Below are 17746 nucleotides of genomic sequence, written 5' to 3' on the forward strand. Positions count from 1 at the left end.
GTATTCTTCTCCAGCGTCCACGATGTGTTATTTTGTTTTTGTTCAGCTTCTCTGATTATGGTTTTTATTCTTCTTCTGTCAACAGAAAGATTTTTATCGGAGGACTGCATAAAGATACTAGTCTAGGTATGCTTTCCGTTTCCTGGTGTTAGTTTCAAATTGTATCTTCAAGTTCGGTTATAATGAAATAAACATTGTTTTGCGATTTTTTTCCTCTTCTCCATTGTGATCATCGTCTGTTGATGAATCTGCTTTGGAGTTTTGGTTTTATTGATATTTATCCAAGAGAACTTCGGAAAATTTTTTTTTTCTTCCTTTATAGTCTGCTAATGGATTTAACTATCATATAGCCCTTAGACTGATTGTTTTATTTGTTGGATCTTTTTACTCATCCTTTGCTCTTACCCACCCATCTATTGTGATACAAACAGCTAATTTCACCAAATATTTTGGAAAATATGGAGAGATAACTGATTCAGTTATAATGAAAGATCGATACACCGGGCAGCTAAGGGGTTTTGGGTTTATTACGTATGCTGATCCTTTGGTTGTCGACAAGGTTATCGAAGAAACCCATGTCATTAACGGAAAACAGGTAAGCATTATTTCTAATCTCAGTTTAAAATTTTTGTTCTTTTCTCTTATTTGAAATCCCTACTCCATCCAGACACACACGCAACAGCCACAAAAAGTGTTATACTTTCATAATCTGAACAGAAAAATTGGTTGCAGTGGTTTTGACGCCATGATTAGGTTCTATTCCCTATGGGATGGTATTGATTTGAGCTATAAAAACTCAACTAGTTACTTAACCAAATAGTTGGCAGTTGGTTTAATCTCTTGAAGGTCACTGCTTTGAGATTTGGTTGAGATCCTTGCCTGGGTGGTTTTTATTATGTTCTTGATGAATAATACCCATAATCTAGCTGTGGCTGAGGATTCAACTTACATTGATCATCATATCTGTATTCTCACTTGAAGACAAGGCTCCTTGGCAATGTAAGCCTGTAGCGGGAAACTAATCTGCCCCTCTCCCCATTTTTTCTGTTACTTCCAAGTCCCTACTCCCTGCCTGATTATCTATCCTTCTGAATTCAAGAGTCTTTAGAATGCCCTAGGCAGCCAACTGAATCTTTTTCCGCTTCATACTATCTGATTAACACTTGATCCAGTACCTGATGTAACTTGATCCAACCACTACCCTAATCCGACTCCTAGATTCCTGCAATTTTCTGTAAGCCACTAATTCTTGGACCTTGAAGTCAAGAAGCATGCCTTCTAAGGTAACCATCCAAACCCAAGCCTACTTGGAGAACATGATTTACACCCCCAACCCTGGATTAGGTCAAGATTTGTCCCGTCCTGACTTTTATAAACCCTCAAACCCACCACCGCTTCCTGCATTTGGTAGTGATTCTAGGGCTCGTTCAGTTGGTGACCCTCTCAGTGGATTTGGCGACACATATAGTGGTTTTGGTGCTGCTTCTTATAGGACACCTGGAGGTCTCGGTGGTAGACTTGGTGGTTATGGGGGGTATGCTGATGGAGGTGGAGATTTTGGCAGTGGTTATGGGGGGTTTGGCAGCAGTGGCCTAGGTGGGTACAGAGGAGAATCCTCCCTTGGTTATTCTAGTCGCCTGGGAGCATATGGTGGGGGATTTGGAGGGGGTTATGGTGGAAGTGGCCTAGGTGGCTATGGCCGAGGAGGTGAAGGCTATGGAGGCTATGGTGGGTCTGGCTACGGTGGTGGCTATGATTCTGGCCCTGGTGCCAGTTATGGCGGGGCAGGTGGATTATATGGCAGTAGAGCAGGTTATAGTGGCACTAGTCGGTACCATCCTTATGCGAGGTAGAAAAGGTGCATCATCTTGCAGTTACAATAGCTCCTTCTAGCAGATCTTCAGGGTTGCCTCTAGTTCTACGTGTGTTCCATATTGCAGCAGGATAGATACTGGTTTGCATGCTTTAGACTTGTTACACCAGAGGAGACATTCTAGAAGATCAAGGAGATTGCTGTAGTTCTTGTTTGTTGGATTTATGTATGGCTTAGATATACTTTAGAAAAAACATTTAGTGTTTTGTGTCATTGCTACACAATAGGTTGGTTTTTAATTTAGCTTGTGGTAGATTTAAGCATCTTCAATATAGATTTTGCTGAATTTTTCAATTTTAGTATAAATATTAAGATAAAGACATCTCTTCTTTAAGAAATAGTATGGTGCTAAAGGGTGATGATGATCTGTGGTTTCCTAGCTTTTCCTAGAGGGTGGTCAGCTTCCAGTTCACTTTATTAGCTGTCAACTTGAGCGTGTGGTATGTTTAAGTTAGTTGTGGCCCTTGATAAAATGTCTTAGTCAAGTGCATAATTCTAGTCGAGTTACTAGAGTGGTGGTTAATGCCATGTTTCATGCCACTGTTTTTCAAGGCAGAGGCTAAAAGCTAGATATTTGATTGGCAGGTTTATTTAGTTAAGTATTATTAGAATGAAATTTTAGAACTTCAATCCCACCCCCGTTAGTGTCTTTCTTTCATTGATGTTGTAATTGATTTAATACAAATCAAGAAAACAAACCAACTGGCTTGCAGAAGCATATAGCTAACCCAAGTGGGTTTACAGTAAGTGCAGCTGGTTGATAATCTAAAGCAGAGAGTAGTCTAGATTGTGGTGTGTTTTAAGGTTGGTTCATTGGGTTGTGCCTGTTAAGGCTGGCTCTTAACTTGGTATGGTGGTTGGTCGATGGGGGCGCTACAGCCTTGCAGGTTGGGGAGTACGGTGTATTTTTTTTTTTTGGTACTTGTGCTTTTTAATACTGAAAATGGAATGCTGTCTGCAAGGGTCGAACCATGACCTCTCCACTGAGAGATGGATCTTTACCGCTCAACCAATCTTGCATTGGTGAACTTTTCGCCTAGCGCTAAATGATCTCGTCATTGCGTATTGCTGGTGACATGTCTTGAGTTGTGGATCGTGAGGCAAGTGCTTGGTTTGGGTTTGGGGGCTTGTTTGTGACAGTTTGGCTTTGGCATGATTTGAAATTATGTTTATATTGTATCCATGAAATCTTATTGGTTATTGATAATAATAATAATAATTCATGTATTACAATGAAATTCTGTTTTTTTTTCTAATCCAAAGTTTGAATATGTTAATCAAGTATTACCGCTTAACCGCCTCTAACAGTAATTGTCACTTTTGCTAAAGAAGAACCTTTCGTGGAGGATATTACAATTTTCAAATTCCTTTAGACCTACAGAATTGGTAACCCAGTATTGTTTTCGTGCTTGACTTTAGTACTGTGAATGGTCGAGATCGACAGAGATTTTGATCTTGATTGCCTGTTTTTCTAAAATGCGAACACTTTTTAGAAATGGACGGTCAATGTTGGAATCTCAGGTGAGATTGTTCGCTGCGGATTTACTTTGCAGCTCTCAAGTAATTTTCATTATTTTCAGTACATTACGTTGGCTTTAGGAGTCGGAATTGTGTTATGATGATATATCATAATCATGGCAAATGCAAATAAGATGGATTGATTTATAAATTTAAAAATAAAATTTATAATAATTTTACAATTTACAATATAGTAAAATGTTGAAAACTAACAAAGTTTTTCTTAGGAGCCGAAGTGTCAAGCCTTTTGAATAGGAGAATTTCAGTGTTTGGTAGAGTAATAATACGTTAAAAAAAAAGGAAAATGTTCAAAATTTTTGCTGTGCATTTAACGCATGATATTCAAATTCATTACCATTTCAGCTCGGGATTGGTAGAATTGGAAGAGTTGTAGGGTTCTTGAACCAATAAAAATGTGTTCTATGGACATAGAATTAGCGGCCTCTCTTCTTATTTTTTTCATTTTCAATATTGTCCCCATTTTCTAAGTTTTAGAAACATTACCTATTAAATATATCTCTCAAATTTTGTGAGAATTTACGCTGAGAAAGATATAAGTTGTTGAAGGTAAACGAAGATGAAGGAAGAGTTGAGTGCAAGTTTTTCATTTAAGGTTAATTTTGCCTTTTTTAAGAGTCTAATTGGCATTATGGTGAGATTTCCTTTAGAGGGGGGGGGGGGGGGAAGTGGTTTGATAAGATTCCTCAAATTGAACAAGTTTTGATAATCTAGAAGATGATCTACTTCTAATGGTGACAGTTACCCCTGCACTAATACACTAAATGGTGATCCAATGCCCCCTGTTCACAACTTGATTCACAACTTGTCCACTATTTATAGCCCCTAACATTAGTGTTTTCTCTGTCTCTCCCTCCCCGTGCGTGGTAAAATTCAATGGTTCAAACATCCCGGCCTCCTTAAATTTCACCTTGTCCTTTTGGGAATGTGTTAAACTTGGTTTTCACATGCCTTTCACATAACCAACTTAATTCAACCATGTTCTTTTCAAAGACAATACTGATATCCCATGTTTTTTTTTTTTTTTTTTAATTGGATAGAAATTATAAGTAGTTACTACAACTGTCATTACAAGTGGACCCCAAATGTCTTGCTGTCAAATAATTAATTCATGTCCCATGTTGCCTTTGCAAGATTGGTTTCCAGCACTAACATCTAATGGGTTTGGTTCTCCCACAGAAAATTTCATTCCCAGTTTTTATATGAGTTGATAGGCGCATGCAATTTCCAATTGATCGACCACTAGAACCAGCTTGTGGTAACTCCTTGATCAGCTCAACACACACTTTTTTTTAAAGAGAAATAATGGAAAGTTTAATGCACTTCATAAATCCAAGAAAATGAAAAACCTTATTAAAAATAATACAACACTTTTTACCCATTGTTTTCCTCCAAAAAGAAAAAAAGAAAAGAAAAAGATGACTTGGACCAATTCGAGAGTTGGAATCCTGGAATGTTTCGATTCTCTATTTGATACGCAAACAGTGGGTGACTGCGTTCAACTTGGTTCCTTGATTTCTCTGAGCCTGTTGGCATTTTCGGTCGCTTAAACCGCCGATTCGATTTCTCTTCTTCTTCTTCTTCTCACGCAGGATCGCATCTTCTGCTGAAACTCTAAACTGGCGATGGCAGACTGTGCCGCCGTAGACGGGGCAGCAAAGACTGCTTTGATCCTCTCGCGTGAGAACCTCAAGGCACTCATCGATTCTGTTGAAGCTTTTCTCTTCGATTGCGATGGTTAGAAAGCTATTCTTACAGTCTATGTTCTTTCAGTATTCGGTGACAAATTTTGATATTCAATTATTGGTTTCATAAATCATAATCAGGTGTCATTTGGAAGGGTGATAAGCTCATTGAAGGCGTTGCGGAGACATTGGAGATGCTTCGATCTATGGTATTTCTTAATCAGTTTATGTCAGCATCTGTTGCTACGTTGTTTGATTCTTTACAATAATTCTGCAGGGGAAGAAGCTGGTATTTGTGACGAACAACGCAACAAAGTCGAGAAAACAATATGCAAAAAAGTTCCATTCACTGGGACTCGCAGTAAGCGAGGTCTGCTTTAGTAGCAGGAGAATGCAACTAGTTTCGATCTCAACCTCCTCTCTGTGTATCCCTCCCCTGTGCTTTTAACTTTGAATTTTGGTGCTAGGATGAAATTCTTTCGTCATCGTTTGCGGCTGCTATGTTCTTGAAAACTAACAACTTCCCTCAAGAGAAAAAGGTCAGGCCTTCTCTCACCTTTTCCCGTTTTATTGCGAAGTGTTTTGTCCATCTACCAGTTTTGTAGCTTTGAGAATCCATTTCAGAAATTGAAGTATTAGCAGAGTTTTAATTCTTATGCTTGTAAGGGGCTGATCAATTCCTGTCTTGACTTAAGGCTGCTGATGACGTAGGTGAAGTTCCTGGGCGCTTCCTGCGTCTTTTAAGCTAAATTCCTTCTGTGCTTTTGCAGGTCTATGTGATAGGTGAAGAAGGCTTGGTGGAAGAGCTGGAGCTTGCTGGTTTTACTGCCCTTGGTGGCCCTGTAAGGCTTTGTTCTACAGTTAGAGTATACTGCTGAATGACAAGTGACCTGGCTCTGTAGTTGTACTTGCATATGCATTCATTTTTTTGATCCTGAAAAACAAATTTTTAGTGATGACAGAAACACTTTGCAGAGAAGAGAAGAGGGGGTTAATTTTCTTTTTCTCCTATTTGGCTTCCTCTTTCCACAACGCATTGACCTTACAAACCAAAAACACTGAAGAACAAGAAATGTACTTGAATAAAAGCTGGATGCTTCAGCTTAAATGATTCTTTCCATTGTTTCCCAACTCAAACCTGTAAGGAAAGGACATGTAATAGCAAATTCATGTGTAATGGTTGAATCCCTGAATTGTTGGAACTCAATTTCTCCCAAATTTCATTTGTAACGGAATTGATAGAATAAATGGCCCTAGGCATCTGAACCACACGCCTTCCAGCATCTTCTGCAATTAATACACAGTTAATTTGGAAATACATTAGCCTCATTCCTTTATGCAGATTGAACAAATATATCTTGATCATATTACATTGTCTTTTCATTTTGTAAAATCTCTGTCAGATATTAAAAGCAAGATAACACCAAAGGAAGGTTATCAGGATGGAGGCTTAGAACTCTCATTGCCTTTGAAAATGTGAATTACAATGGAGAACAAAACTTGCATAATAGACCATGACGTCTTGGGCAGCCCCACATCAATAGTTGAATTGAATATTTTTATTGGGGTTATTGTCTTGACCTAAGATAACCTTAAGAGAAGTGGTGAGAAAGGATATGCATAGTTAGGACTTGGATCTAGCATGGCCTCATATAGAACTGATTGGAAGGCAAGAATCCATGTAGTTGACACCATTTAGTTGGGATAGGGCTTATTGTTGTTGTGGTGGTTTTTGTTGTTGTTATTGTCTTGGCCTTTTTAAGCTGAAAGAAAATAAAGCTTATGACTAAGGTTTCTCCTCTTTGGGTTTTTTAATTCAAGAGCAACTATACTCAATTCTTGATTGGTAAAATATGCTTATATGGAATTTGATTTTGTTTTTAAAATTTCATGTCTAACTGATAAACTTCATTGATCTGTTTGGGAGCTTTGAATTTCAGATAGTTTGACACTCTCATGTTTTTGTTCTCATTACATTGGAAATATATCCTATTGCAGGAGGATGGGAATAAGATGGTTGAGCTGAAGTCCGACTTCCTGTTTGAACATGATAAGACTGTAATATATCATTAAACCTCCTATATCTTCTCACTAATTTGGTAAAAGGCTTCTTGTTGTTGTTGCACTGGATTCATGCATCTAAAAGCATGAACAAAAAGTGAATGATTCCAATCCATTTGGTTTCTTAATGCACCCTCCTATATCTTCTCACTAATAATATAGCAGTTTATTTTCCCAGGTTGGAGCGGTTGTAGTTGGACTTGACCACTATATCAACTATTACAAGCTCATGTAAGATTTCCCCCCCCCCCTTCTTCCTTAGTTTCTTTCCTCCTTTTTCTTTGTTTAGGTGGCATTCTTTGGAGCAACATATCAAGGATTAAAGAACTGTCAAACTAGCACAGGAAGGAAACTCTTAAGATGGGTCAAGTGACTCACTTTCTGGGGCACAAAAGGGTGGACTGACACATTGTTTGTCTGGGTGCTTTAGTAAGGATTAACTTGATCACTTGAGCCCAGATTCTAATTTTAGGCCCTCCCATAAGATTCAGGTCAAGGAAGGATTTGAATTTGATTTCCTCCCCCTCCCCGGCGGCTGCAGCCCCAAAAGAAACACCAAGTGCTGCATCTTTGCCTGTTGCTTCCAACAGCTTCTATATGTTTCAGCATTCTTTTGTAGATGCATAGAGACTTTCTGTTTTTCCCAGAAAAAATTCAAAATGCAAAAATCTGGAAACCAAGGAGAAGTTGTACTCAAATGGGTCAACTCGCTGACTTCATAATGGAAGGCACAGTATGAAGTCTGAAATACATGAGGTATTGCCTTCGTCAACTGAGTGCCCTAAAGTCTATATACCATAGGAATCTTCTTGAAACATCACTAGAAACCCTGAAGGAAGATAATACATGCATAAATATGGGGAATCAACATAAATCTAAATCTAACAGTATACTAGATGATACATGCATATTATTCCGTGTAAACCCATTTCGAGATGATGCATTAACCATATTAGCTGGCAGGTATGGAACCCTATGCATCCGTGAGAATCCTGGTTGCCTTTTCATTGCTACCAATTGTGACGCAGTAGGCCACATGACTAATTTGCAGGAGTGGCCAGGTATTTCTCGACAATGAAGGTTTCCTTGAATAAAATTCATATTTTTGAGTTGAAAAGTTGAAAGTTTATTTTTTCTGGATGAATTCTAGTTGAAAATTTCGGATGTAAAATAGTTTTCAGTTTGAGTTTCAGGTGCCGGATGTATGGTTGCTGCAGTGCGTGGATCAACTGAAAAGGAACCTATTGTTGTTGGAAAACCATCAACGTTTATGATGAACTTTCTACTAATGAAGTATGCAAACCAGTCTAATTTTTCTTTGTGAATGTGTCTGAATATGTTGTTTACATATGTTTTCTTTTGGGACATGGTTTGGTTACATGACATAGAAAATTATGGTCCTGAATGCATCGTGTATAAATACATGTGCCTACTGTACTGAATAATGACTTAGATATCATTATTTAGGGCCATATATTTGATTGAGACTTTTTGGTTGGTCACATCTGAGCTGAATTGAGATGGGTTTTGTTCGTGGTTCCTGTCCAATACTGTGGTTATTACATACTTGTATACATTAAGAAAAGGATGAATCCATTCTTTTCTTTGGTTGATTATGGAAACTGTTTTTTACTAGAATTTTGATACCTAGAATAGAAAAATGGCTTATGGGATTTCTCATTTCCTATGTTTAAAATTATGTCATGGGATTGATTATATATTCCAAAGTATCGATTATTTACTATGTCAAATCTGTGTTTCAGATTCCAAATACCTACTTCAAAAATGTGCATGGTCGGTGACAGACTGGATACTGATATTTTATTTGGACAAAATGCTGGCTGCAAGACCCTCCTTGTTCTTAGTGGTACATTCTTGTCCTACATTGCTGCTTTTCTCTTTATTTTCCTTTAGGAATGCCAAAAAGCTATGGAGAGACCTGTTGATATTCATTTGAATGATGTTTTTGGAAAATTTCAATCATTGCAGGAGTGACCAGTCTACCGGTCCTTGAAGATCCTGCGAACAACATTCAGCCAGATTATTACACAGGCAAACTATCTGACTTTCTTCAACTATTAGGACAATGATTGCAACATTTGTCCTACATAGTTTTTGTTTAGATCCCTTTGATATACTCAACTTCACACCAGTTAGCTGCCTGTTGAATGTTTGGGACAACAGTTGCAGCAAAACCAAAAGATAAAAAATAAAAACGAACTGACTACTTGGTTTGGTGACTTTAATATTATGAATAAGGGTCAGAACAGGAGTTTGTGGCCTAAACTTCTCACTGTACCATTGTTGTAATAGTTGGCTCTAGAAGCTTTATTACACAGATCCACGAACATTTTTGTTGATACTATTTCTATTCCATCATGAAGGATGAGATAAAAGGCTGAGATTTTGTTATTGGGTTGAGGTTTTCTCTGACATCTCTCATTACTTAATGTACAAGGTCTGGATAATGTAGTGGGTTCATGATGAATCTAAAAATTTTGGCAAATTACAGGTGAATCTTTCAACATAGTCAGGGAACTGACCTACTTGCAATTTCAGGAATTAAAGAACCAGCCAACCAAGACCCAGTAATTCTCTTTTAAAAAAAAAAAAAAAATTCTGTTTTCATATCAGATTAACAGAAATACAAGGTGGAGAAAAAAAAGGTCAAACAACGAGTTCCTGAGCTCTGCAGTTAGCATTGCTGAATTTCCATGAAGTGCAATGAGGCTGATTCTGATGATGATTTTAACATTCAAGGTAACTTGAATTCTCTCTTTCAATTGATTACATGTGGTGGAAATGTTTTTGCTTAAATATACGTAGGTATATGTTCTCTGTTTTAGGTACTTTACTAGCCTGTAGGTATGTATGTACATATATAATGATGCAGCTGCTGTCTGTCACTCATCTTTCATTTAAACGTTTCAAAAATAAAAATAAAAACAGAAGTATATATTTTTTTATTTAGTACCTAATTAGCATGTAGTATGCATCACCGATTATAAAATTACAGTATGTATGCACCTCTTGAGTGCAGGGGTTTTCTCAGAGATCAAAAGCTTTGTTTAGAGGACAAAGAAGAAAATAACCATCTTAGAAAGAAATCACAAGGATGAGGATTTCATCTTTGAGAAAACTTTTGTTGTGGGTGTGTAGCTGGGAAACTTCAGGTCGGTCCAGGGTCCCCAAGGTACCTGCCCCAAGTCCGGCCCATTTTTAGATCAAAAGGAGATATTTAAGCCCAAGCCCAACATATACAGGCCCCCGTCTGCTGACTTGTTTTATCATTAGATAATAAAACAAAAAGAATTTGATAGGTAGCCTCTGAATGAATGGAACTCATGATCTGTTAACCGTGAGGTGTTCTTCAAGGCTAAAGAAAAAAGCTTCCCACCCTCCACTCTTTGAATCATCTAATTTACCAATTAGACACTTATTATTAACACTATTAGTCTAAATTTTTATTAATTAAATTTTAATATTATCCTTATAGCTTAAGTTTAAAAATATTATCCATGAATCATATTTCCTAAACTTTGTAAGGATTTACAATTAAGAGAGGAAGATATATGGTAGGAGACAGAAATGAGTCGAGCATAGGGGTTTTTTCTTTCAAGGTTATTTTTGTCTTTTTGACAAGTTTTAACTTGCTTGCATCAATACTTAACTGTGATTCCCTAACAACAAAAGGTGTCATTGATATATTTGATATATTTTCACTCTATATATATACTCTATATATACGGGTCTAAATTAGATAACTAAAAAGATGGCATTAATTTTAGGGGGTAATTTTAGTGGATAATTTGGTGCTGAAAATTTCCCTTCTCTTTCCATAGCCATTCAATTCTACAATGGGAGTAAGATCTTTATTTTCACATTACATTTTTAGACAGTGGTCAAAACGATGACACTCTTTATATTGACAATTAATGGTGAAAATTTCTATCCAGAGAAGACCATAGGAGAAGGTCAATGCAAATTTATCTCTTAGATACCAAGGAGAAGCAACCAACATAAAAATGAGACATTTACATGAACAAAATCCTTATCTTATTCCGGTTTGGTGTCTTTACTTTGCTAGTCTAGTTAAGGCAGCAAGGATTATCTCTTTTGCCACAAAAGTTATAGAGTCTGCATCACCTTTACATTAGGGGAGAGGTATGAGCTTCTTTTTCCGCCATACAATAAGAGTGAGGCCTATGTGGGACTCGGGACTCGTTGAAGATGAAACCTCTGATTCATTTTGTCAGTTTTCAGAAATGAGCTCTTCTACACTTATTATATAACGAAAAAACATTAGAAGAGCACATACCTCAACCCTAAGAGAAGGAGGTGATACAAACTCAGAGTGATACCCTTATGTGAAGAAAGAGGTAGGTGCTTTATGCCTTGTCCCACATGCGATGTCCTTGGTGAACCCAATCACTTCCCTGCCACCAATTCCCCATTACCCTATTTTGTGCTTCACTGCCTCTTGTACAGCTCTACCACATCCATTGTTTAACCGTTCTTCTTTTGTAGTGTGACAAATGCAAGACATTGGTTGTGTTCCAAGGGATTCATGATTTCATTCCCCTCCCAAAAAATGAATTGTTGAATCCAACATTCCGATGACAGTGTGTGAGTAGAATAAAAACAATACCTCCATAGGATTCTTATCAACCTATTCATTGATTTCCAACTATCTAGAATAAACACAGTAACTCCATATGATTCTTGTCAATGCTATTCATTGATTTCAGCTATCCAGTATCATTTTGTCTAAAACTAATTCAAGTATACTTACACATAAAAAAAAATACAATTACGGCGGGGGAAAACAGGCGATGGTTGTCTAAACAGGCACCTAAAGAACTGCCATGTGGTAAAACAGGTGGAGCTCAAACTCTTATCCACAATTATACTCCGATTCCCCTGCCCACAGTTGAAGTTTCAACCCAATCAAAAATTTCCAGGTAGACTGTACATAGTGATTTCCTGAGTAAGAGGAGGTGAGGAGGGAAAGATATTGGGGTGATGCCAATGTATGGGAGGGCATCTGATTGACCAGGGTTTTGAAATTTAACTAGTATTGATCAATCGTCACCACTCTGTAGAATCCATCCCAGGGTTAGAATTATCATATCTCTTCCATGTGGCAAAAATGCAGCGGGCCGCTTGGAGATTCTTTCCGAGCTGCTCGCTTAGAGTAACTTTTCTCAATGGAAAAAGGAGAGAAATCTCATGAAGTAGGTGGACATCCAGCAACATTGATCCCTGGATATGTAGGACAAGATGCTAAAAGGCAATGATCATCTTGTTCTGCACCCCACCAATTTGGACCAGCAATACCATTCATTTCTAGAACGAAATAGGCAAGGAGGGACAGGAAAGCAACCCCTGCATCTAAGGCTGCTGAAAGAACATAATTGTGCCTAGCCCACCACCCTCTGTACTTTCGATACACAAAAACATTGAAGAAGATGCCAACTATACCCCAAGTCCAATAGTTAACAGCCTTAGCCTCTGGAAAGGAAGAAGCATTGTAGAAGATGAGGGGCATGTGGATTAGTCGTATCCATTTTTGTTGTGGAAACTTGCGACTTAACCACCAAACTGGCACTGGTGAAAGGAAACCAATCAGGAAGAACCAATTCAACTTCATATACACACCGAGCCTCCCAAACATGCGAAGTGGTCCAACCACTCCCCATATAATGGAAGCGCTGTAGAATACATGGTCACCAGGGCACGTCCATGGACTTCCCTTTGGCAAGTGAGAAACATCACAAATATTCTTCACATCCTTTAGAAGCCACCATGCTGTGGTAACCTGGGTCACGTTGTTGACCAATGTCCCGACCATCTGCAACAATCAAATCACAGTATTGGGCTTGCTTCTTATTGTGATACGGTTTCAAAAATTGTAGAACCATTACCTGAACTATGAACATGGACCTAGGAGGGATCTTCATGTAGTGTCCCAGCTTCAAATCTGAGATGAAAAAGATTGCTTGCACCATACTTATATAGCCATAGGTCTTGAAAGCCACATTCGCTATGGGTTTTCCAGGGTAAAGATATCCAATAATTAACTCTGTGATCACATTCAAACCAGGTTGCTGTATACAGTTTACGGGGGGAAACAAGACCAAATCAGAAAGATGGCATACTCTACAATACAGAGGAGGGAGAGTTGGGGGGGGGGGGGGGAGGACGAGAGAGAGAGATTACCTGGTTTGTGGTTGCTGTTATTATACCAATAGGCAATGTGAAAATTAGACCCACTGCAATGGCTAACAGGATCCCCCAATAAGGAAGTTGTAGTCTGTTATCAAAACCTTCACATGTGAAGATAGATAGTGCAAGCACCGACACAAAGATTACATAAAACCACCACTGTGGGACTGCATTATACTTCTTCATTAGCCTGTTGTAGACATCCCCATTCTTGTCTTGTATGCTCGACTTCATTTGTCGCCAAATTGATCTGAGAAGTGATAGAGCCAATATTATGTGGAAGATTGATAAGGTTGACTTCACTGGCTAGGTCAAGAGCATTACCCTAGCCAGCTCCTACCCTAAACTCCATAATTGGAATATGCCTCAAGGGAATAAAATGTAACAAAAGAGGGCAAAGAATGGCAAAATTATCTAGCAGAAGCATTTCTAGGATTTCATAATAGCTAATAAGAACTCGAAGCTGCATAAACGCAAGGATTTTTAATTTAATCTATTTCAAAGATAAAGCAAACTACAAAATACCGAGAATCCTTTTCTAGAACATTAAAACTAAGTATTCACTGATTTAAGGTGAAACATCATTGTAAAGAAAATCTCTTCTACCAAGGACAAATTTTTGAAGGCTTCCCCAAGCTGTTCATCCATTTCAGCCAAAACGATGGTTAGCTTTGATAATAGGGCACCATCTGGATAGTCCACAAATCAAATTTCATGGCCTGGTTCAATTATATGGTTCAGCATTAGTAGAGTCATTTTCTCTCCTGAACTGTAAACTATCAAACAAAGATAGAATCTATAGATAGCTCACATAGGAATTCTACTGATCGCATAGATAGATGATTGTCTGGACTGGACATCTTTCAAATTTGCAGCCCAAAATCAGTTAAGACATTCACCATAACCCATAACATTGATTCTTCTTATCTGCATTGACCCTTGTATGGCAGCTGGTGTGATGCCTTTGGTTTAAAATCATACACAAGAGTTATATTGACAGTATGACCATAATGAAGATCCAACTAGACCCATAAAATTTTTATAAGGTAAAACTAAACATGCAGTAGGACTTTGAGATCCTTCTCAAGCCCTCCATTTGTGACACAGTTGGTGAACTGGTTTTTGGAGTGACTAGTCATTTTTGGAGGGTGAGGAACCTTAGAAGATGGACCTTCAACTCTAGATCTTGGAACATGATTTGAAAAGCCATCTGTTTTAATGTTTCCTCTAAACTACAGTTACTTCCCTATACCCCTGTTGGAAACACCACAAGGAATGGCTTATTGTTGTTACCTAGGATTCAGGTTCCACCTTTATGTGTTACTCTTGAAGGCTCCCCCTTGCCTCTCTCCCCCTTGTATATTCTTTCTTTCTTTCCCTTCAGGGTTTTGCTACGCATTTTGTCCAACACTAAATGGTTAAATAAAACATCTCCTTTTTCTCTCTCCTCCTCTCTCTTCCTCTCTCTTCCCCTTGTATATTCTTTCTTTCTTACCCCCTTCAGGGTTCTAGTATATGTTTTGTCCAACATTAAGTGGTCTCTCTACCCCTTGTATATTCTTTCTTTCTTACCCTTCAGGGTTCTAGTATACGTTTTGTCCTACACTAAGTGGTTAAATAACACTTCTCCTTTTTCTCCTCCCCCCCCCCCCCCCCCCAAAAAAAAAAAAAAAAAAAACCCCAAGGAAATTTTTTCTTTTTTTCTTCTATCACTTCTATTTTGTTTATTTAAGCAAATAGAGATAGTTAAAAGTCAACTCAAGAAGGCCTAATTATCCCAATAGAATAACCCAAAGACATGGCTACTCACCTTCCATCAAAAAGGGCTACATGGGAGAGACTTGCAGCTAATGTTGCAAAGCTTGCACCATAAGTAAATGCAAAAGCAATACTGACGTAGACCTTACTGTAACTATCATAAGCATCTTGATTGAAATCAAAAGTATTTGAGTTCATGATCCGTGTAACGTTGTAGTTGTTACCATATTCATCAAATGTTGCACTGGAGAATATGGGAAACCGCCTAGCCTCAAAAGAATTTGTCCAATAAGCAATTGGGATTAAAACATAAAGTGCAAGGAAGGCACCCCCAAGCGAGCACATGATGGAGTATGGCGGGTAGGATAGTGGACTACTCAAAAAGGCAGTTACCACATTCCAGTCTAGTGCAAATGATCCAAAACCAAGCCCTTGTATGCCTGCACCGAGTTGCTGGGCCGTGACTGACTTAGGCCATATCCAACACATGAATGAGAGAGCAGTCAATGAAGGGAAGAGATAGGCCGGTAAAACAGAGTAAGCAAAGCATGAACCAAGGGCTAGGACGAAGAATTGGAAAGTTGATAATCTACCCTTTAGTCTTATTTCTTTCTCATGAAGAGCCCTGCAAGTCCATTAACAATATAGTTAGTAACACACACACACACATGTATGTATGTATGTATAGAGAGAGAGAGAGAGAGCCTGAACAGGGACACTTGAACAAGGGTGGCTGGCCACCACATGTAGGGTGAATCAACAAGAATCTTTCGAAAGAGACCAGCCCAGCCATATCCAAGCATCTGTTTGTCAACAGGAAAAAGAAGAAGTGGCTGCTGCCTTGATTTGTAGGATTTGGAACACAAATTTGCAAAACTATGAATAAAGCATAAATGTTACCATAAGTATATCCAACTTCCAAATTGAAGAGGAATTACTATATCGGTTTTGTTATCTGAACGTAATGGATCAAGCCAAGTGACAAAGCAAAGTACTATGAAAATAGTAACCAGAGATCAGAGTAGGGGATTATAAATGGGGCAAGACATTCAATGATTGACTTACCTGGGTGGTTAGAGTTAGCAACATGCCAATGATGGGTGGAATATTCTGCTTGTAGAAAATTTTAAGGATGGTGATAATGTGGATTGCATAGACACCACCACTTCCAACGTTTGCAAAGATGGTGATGAGTACATGCTCCTTCATGTTGAATGGCCCAGGATTCAATGAGAATGTCCACCCTCCCCCCAACATTGGAATTCTCACAGTTTTCACCGGCAATGTCGCAGCCATCAGCTTTCCCACTGGAAGAATGGCCAGTTGAAGAGTTATGGATCCTATGCTCACTGGGTTCTGCCTAAACCGATAAAACTGATTTATGAAGGAAAGCAAGAAGCATGATGAAATCCCCAACAACCAAGTTCTAAACGTTAATGTCGGCATTGCCGGGTCATCGCTGATTGGAACTGTTAGCCGGACTTCCTCAATTGGACAATCATTCACCTCTTCTTCTATAGATTCTGGAAATTGGACAAAGAAAAAAAATATACAGAGATTGGTTAGGGTTGTTTTATCATCACCTTCATCCTTCTTCAGTCCAAAAGGTTACAGCAAAATACCCACAAATAAAACCAAAAAATATAAGAAAATTTTCCAAGACTTTTGGTTTGTCCCTGGCTTTTGAAGTAAACTGCTGTTTTACATGGGTATAAGGGTACTTCATCCTACCTCTACTTCTAAGCTGACAACAGTTTTCTAGTTTTTTTGAAGACATAGACACATTCTCAAATTTATGTATCTTTAATTTTCTCTGTGAGTTTTTGTTTCATACAAATAACACTTTCCAAATTTATGAGTTTTTTTTTCTAACAAAAAGATAAAATTATATAAGTTTCTAATTTCCAAACAAACAACACATTAGCAACTTATTTCTTGTTTCAGAGAATTAAAACATTTTCAAGATTCTAGTTTTTGTTATGAACAAATAGCAACAAACAACACACCTTCATGATCTACCAACAAAAATTATTGAAAGAATATGAAGAGAGAAAGATAGAGAGAGGCACCTTTTTCGTCAGCAGAAACCGCCATTGCTGATGCAATGGGGTTCTGCTACTGTTGAAGGAGAGGATTGACGCAGAAATGGTTGCTTCTGTGAGAGACGCAAATGACAATGATCTACCCTATGTGAAAAGATTATAATCTCCTAGCTTCCTTGAATGATATTCGAGTTTTGTTCTGTAATATCTTCTTATCATCTGTATGTACAAATCAATTTGGTGCAGGGATTGTGGTGATAGGGCGGCGACGGTTGGAGATTGATTGCCAAAGAATTAGCGATTTGATTGCCAAAGAAGGTAAGATAGACGATGACTGGGAAACCAGGAAACCGGAAGAGTTCGTCTCTTCAGGGGGTTCAACTTGCTAAACGAGTTTCCAAATATTCATCTTTATTTTATTATTATTATTTTACTTGTTCTTCTCGACGGTTTCATGGAAACAACCAAAAAAAAAAAAAATTTCCCGGTCAAACACATTGAAACAACAAGAGCCTCAGAGGTCAAAACGGTTACAGACAGATAATATGCCAACCTGATTTACTTAA

The 17746-nt window shown here is 38.2% G+C and overlaps 3 protein-coding genes across 3 annotated transcripts; 2 read left to right on the plus strand and 1 right to left on the minus strand.

Moving 5' to 3' along the window:
- Positions 1-322: 322 nt before the first annotated feature.
- LOC149003934 (uncharacterized) lies at positions 323-2756 on the plus strand. The gene has a single exon (XM_089168078.1). The coding sequence runs from the start codon at positions 1272-1274 to the stop codon at positions 1851-1853; it is 582 nt and encodes a 193-aa protein (XP_089024204.1). The 5' UTR covers positions 323-1271; the 3' UTR covers positions 1854-2756.
- A 2073-nt stretch (positions 2757-4829) lies between these two features.
- Positions 4830-9568, plus strand: PGLP2 (2-phosphoglycolate phosphatase 2). The gene is made up of 11 exons (XM_089169356.1): positions 4830-5146; positions 5236-5303; positions 5372-5464; positions 5562-5633; positions 5865-5936; positions 7093-7152; positions 7334-7386; positions 8119-8216; positions 8349-8448; positions 8919-9022; positions 9145-9568. Exons 1-11 carry the CDS (start codon positions 5035-5037, stop codon positions 9243-9245), a joined length of 933 nt encoding a protein of 310 aa, XP_089025482.1. The 5' UTR covers positions 4830-5034; the 3' UTR covers positions 9246-9568.
- Positions 9569-11918: 2350 nt separating this feature from the next.
- Positions 11919-16611, minus strand: LOC149003936 (oligopeptide transporter 1-like). The gene is made up of 6 exons (XM_089168988.1): positions 16204-16611; positions 15844-15941; positions 15191-15763; positions 13375-13630; positions 13080-13262; positions 11919-13006 (listed from the first exon to the last, which is right to left on the minus strand). Exons 1-6 carry the CDS (start codon positions 16582-16584, stop codon positions 12383-12385), a joined length of 2115 nt encoding a protein of 704 aa, XP_089025114.1. The 5' UTR covers positions 16585-16611; the 3' UTR covers positions 11919-12382.
- Positions 16612-17746: the final 1135 nt, after the last annotated feature.

Source organism: Hakea prostrata, chromosome 9 (genome assembly GCF_041222555.1).
Source record: "Hakea prostrata isolate BN-2017 chromosome 9, UWA_Hpros_2, whole genome shotgun sequence".
Taxonomy (NCBI): Eukaryota; Viridiplantae; Streptophyta; class Magnoliopsida; order Proteales; family Proteaceae; genus Hakea; species Hakea prostrata.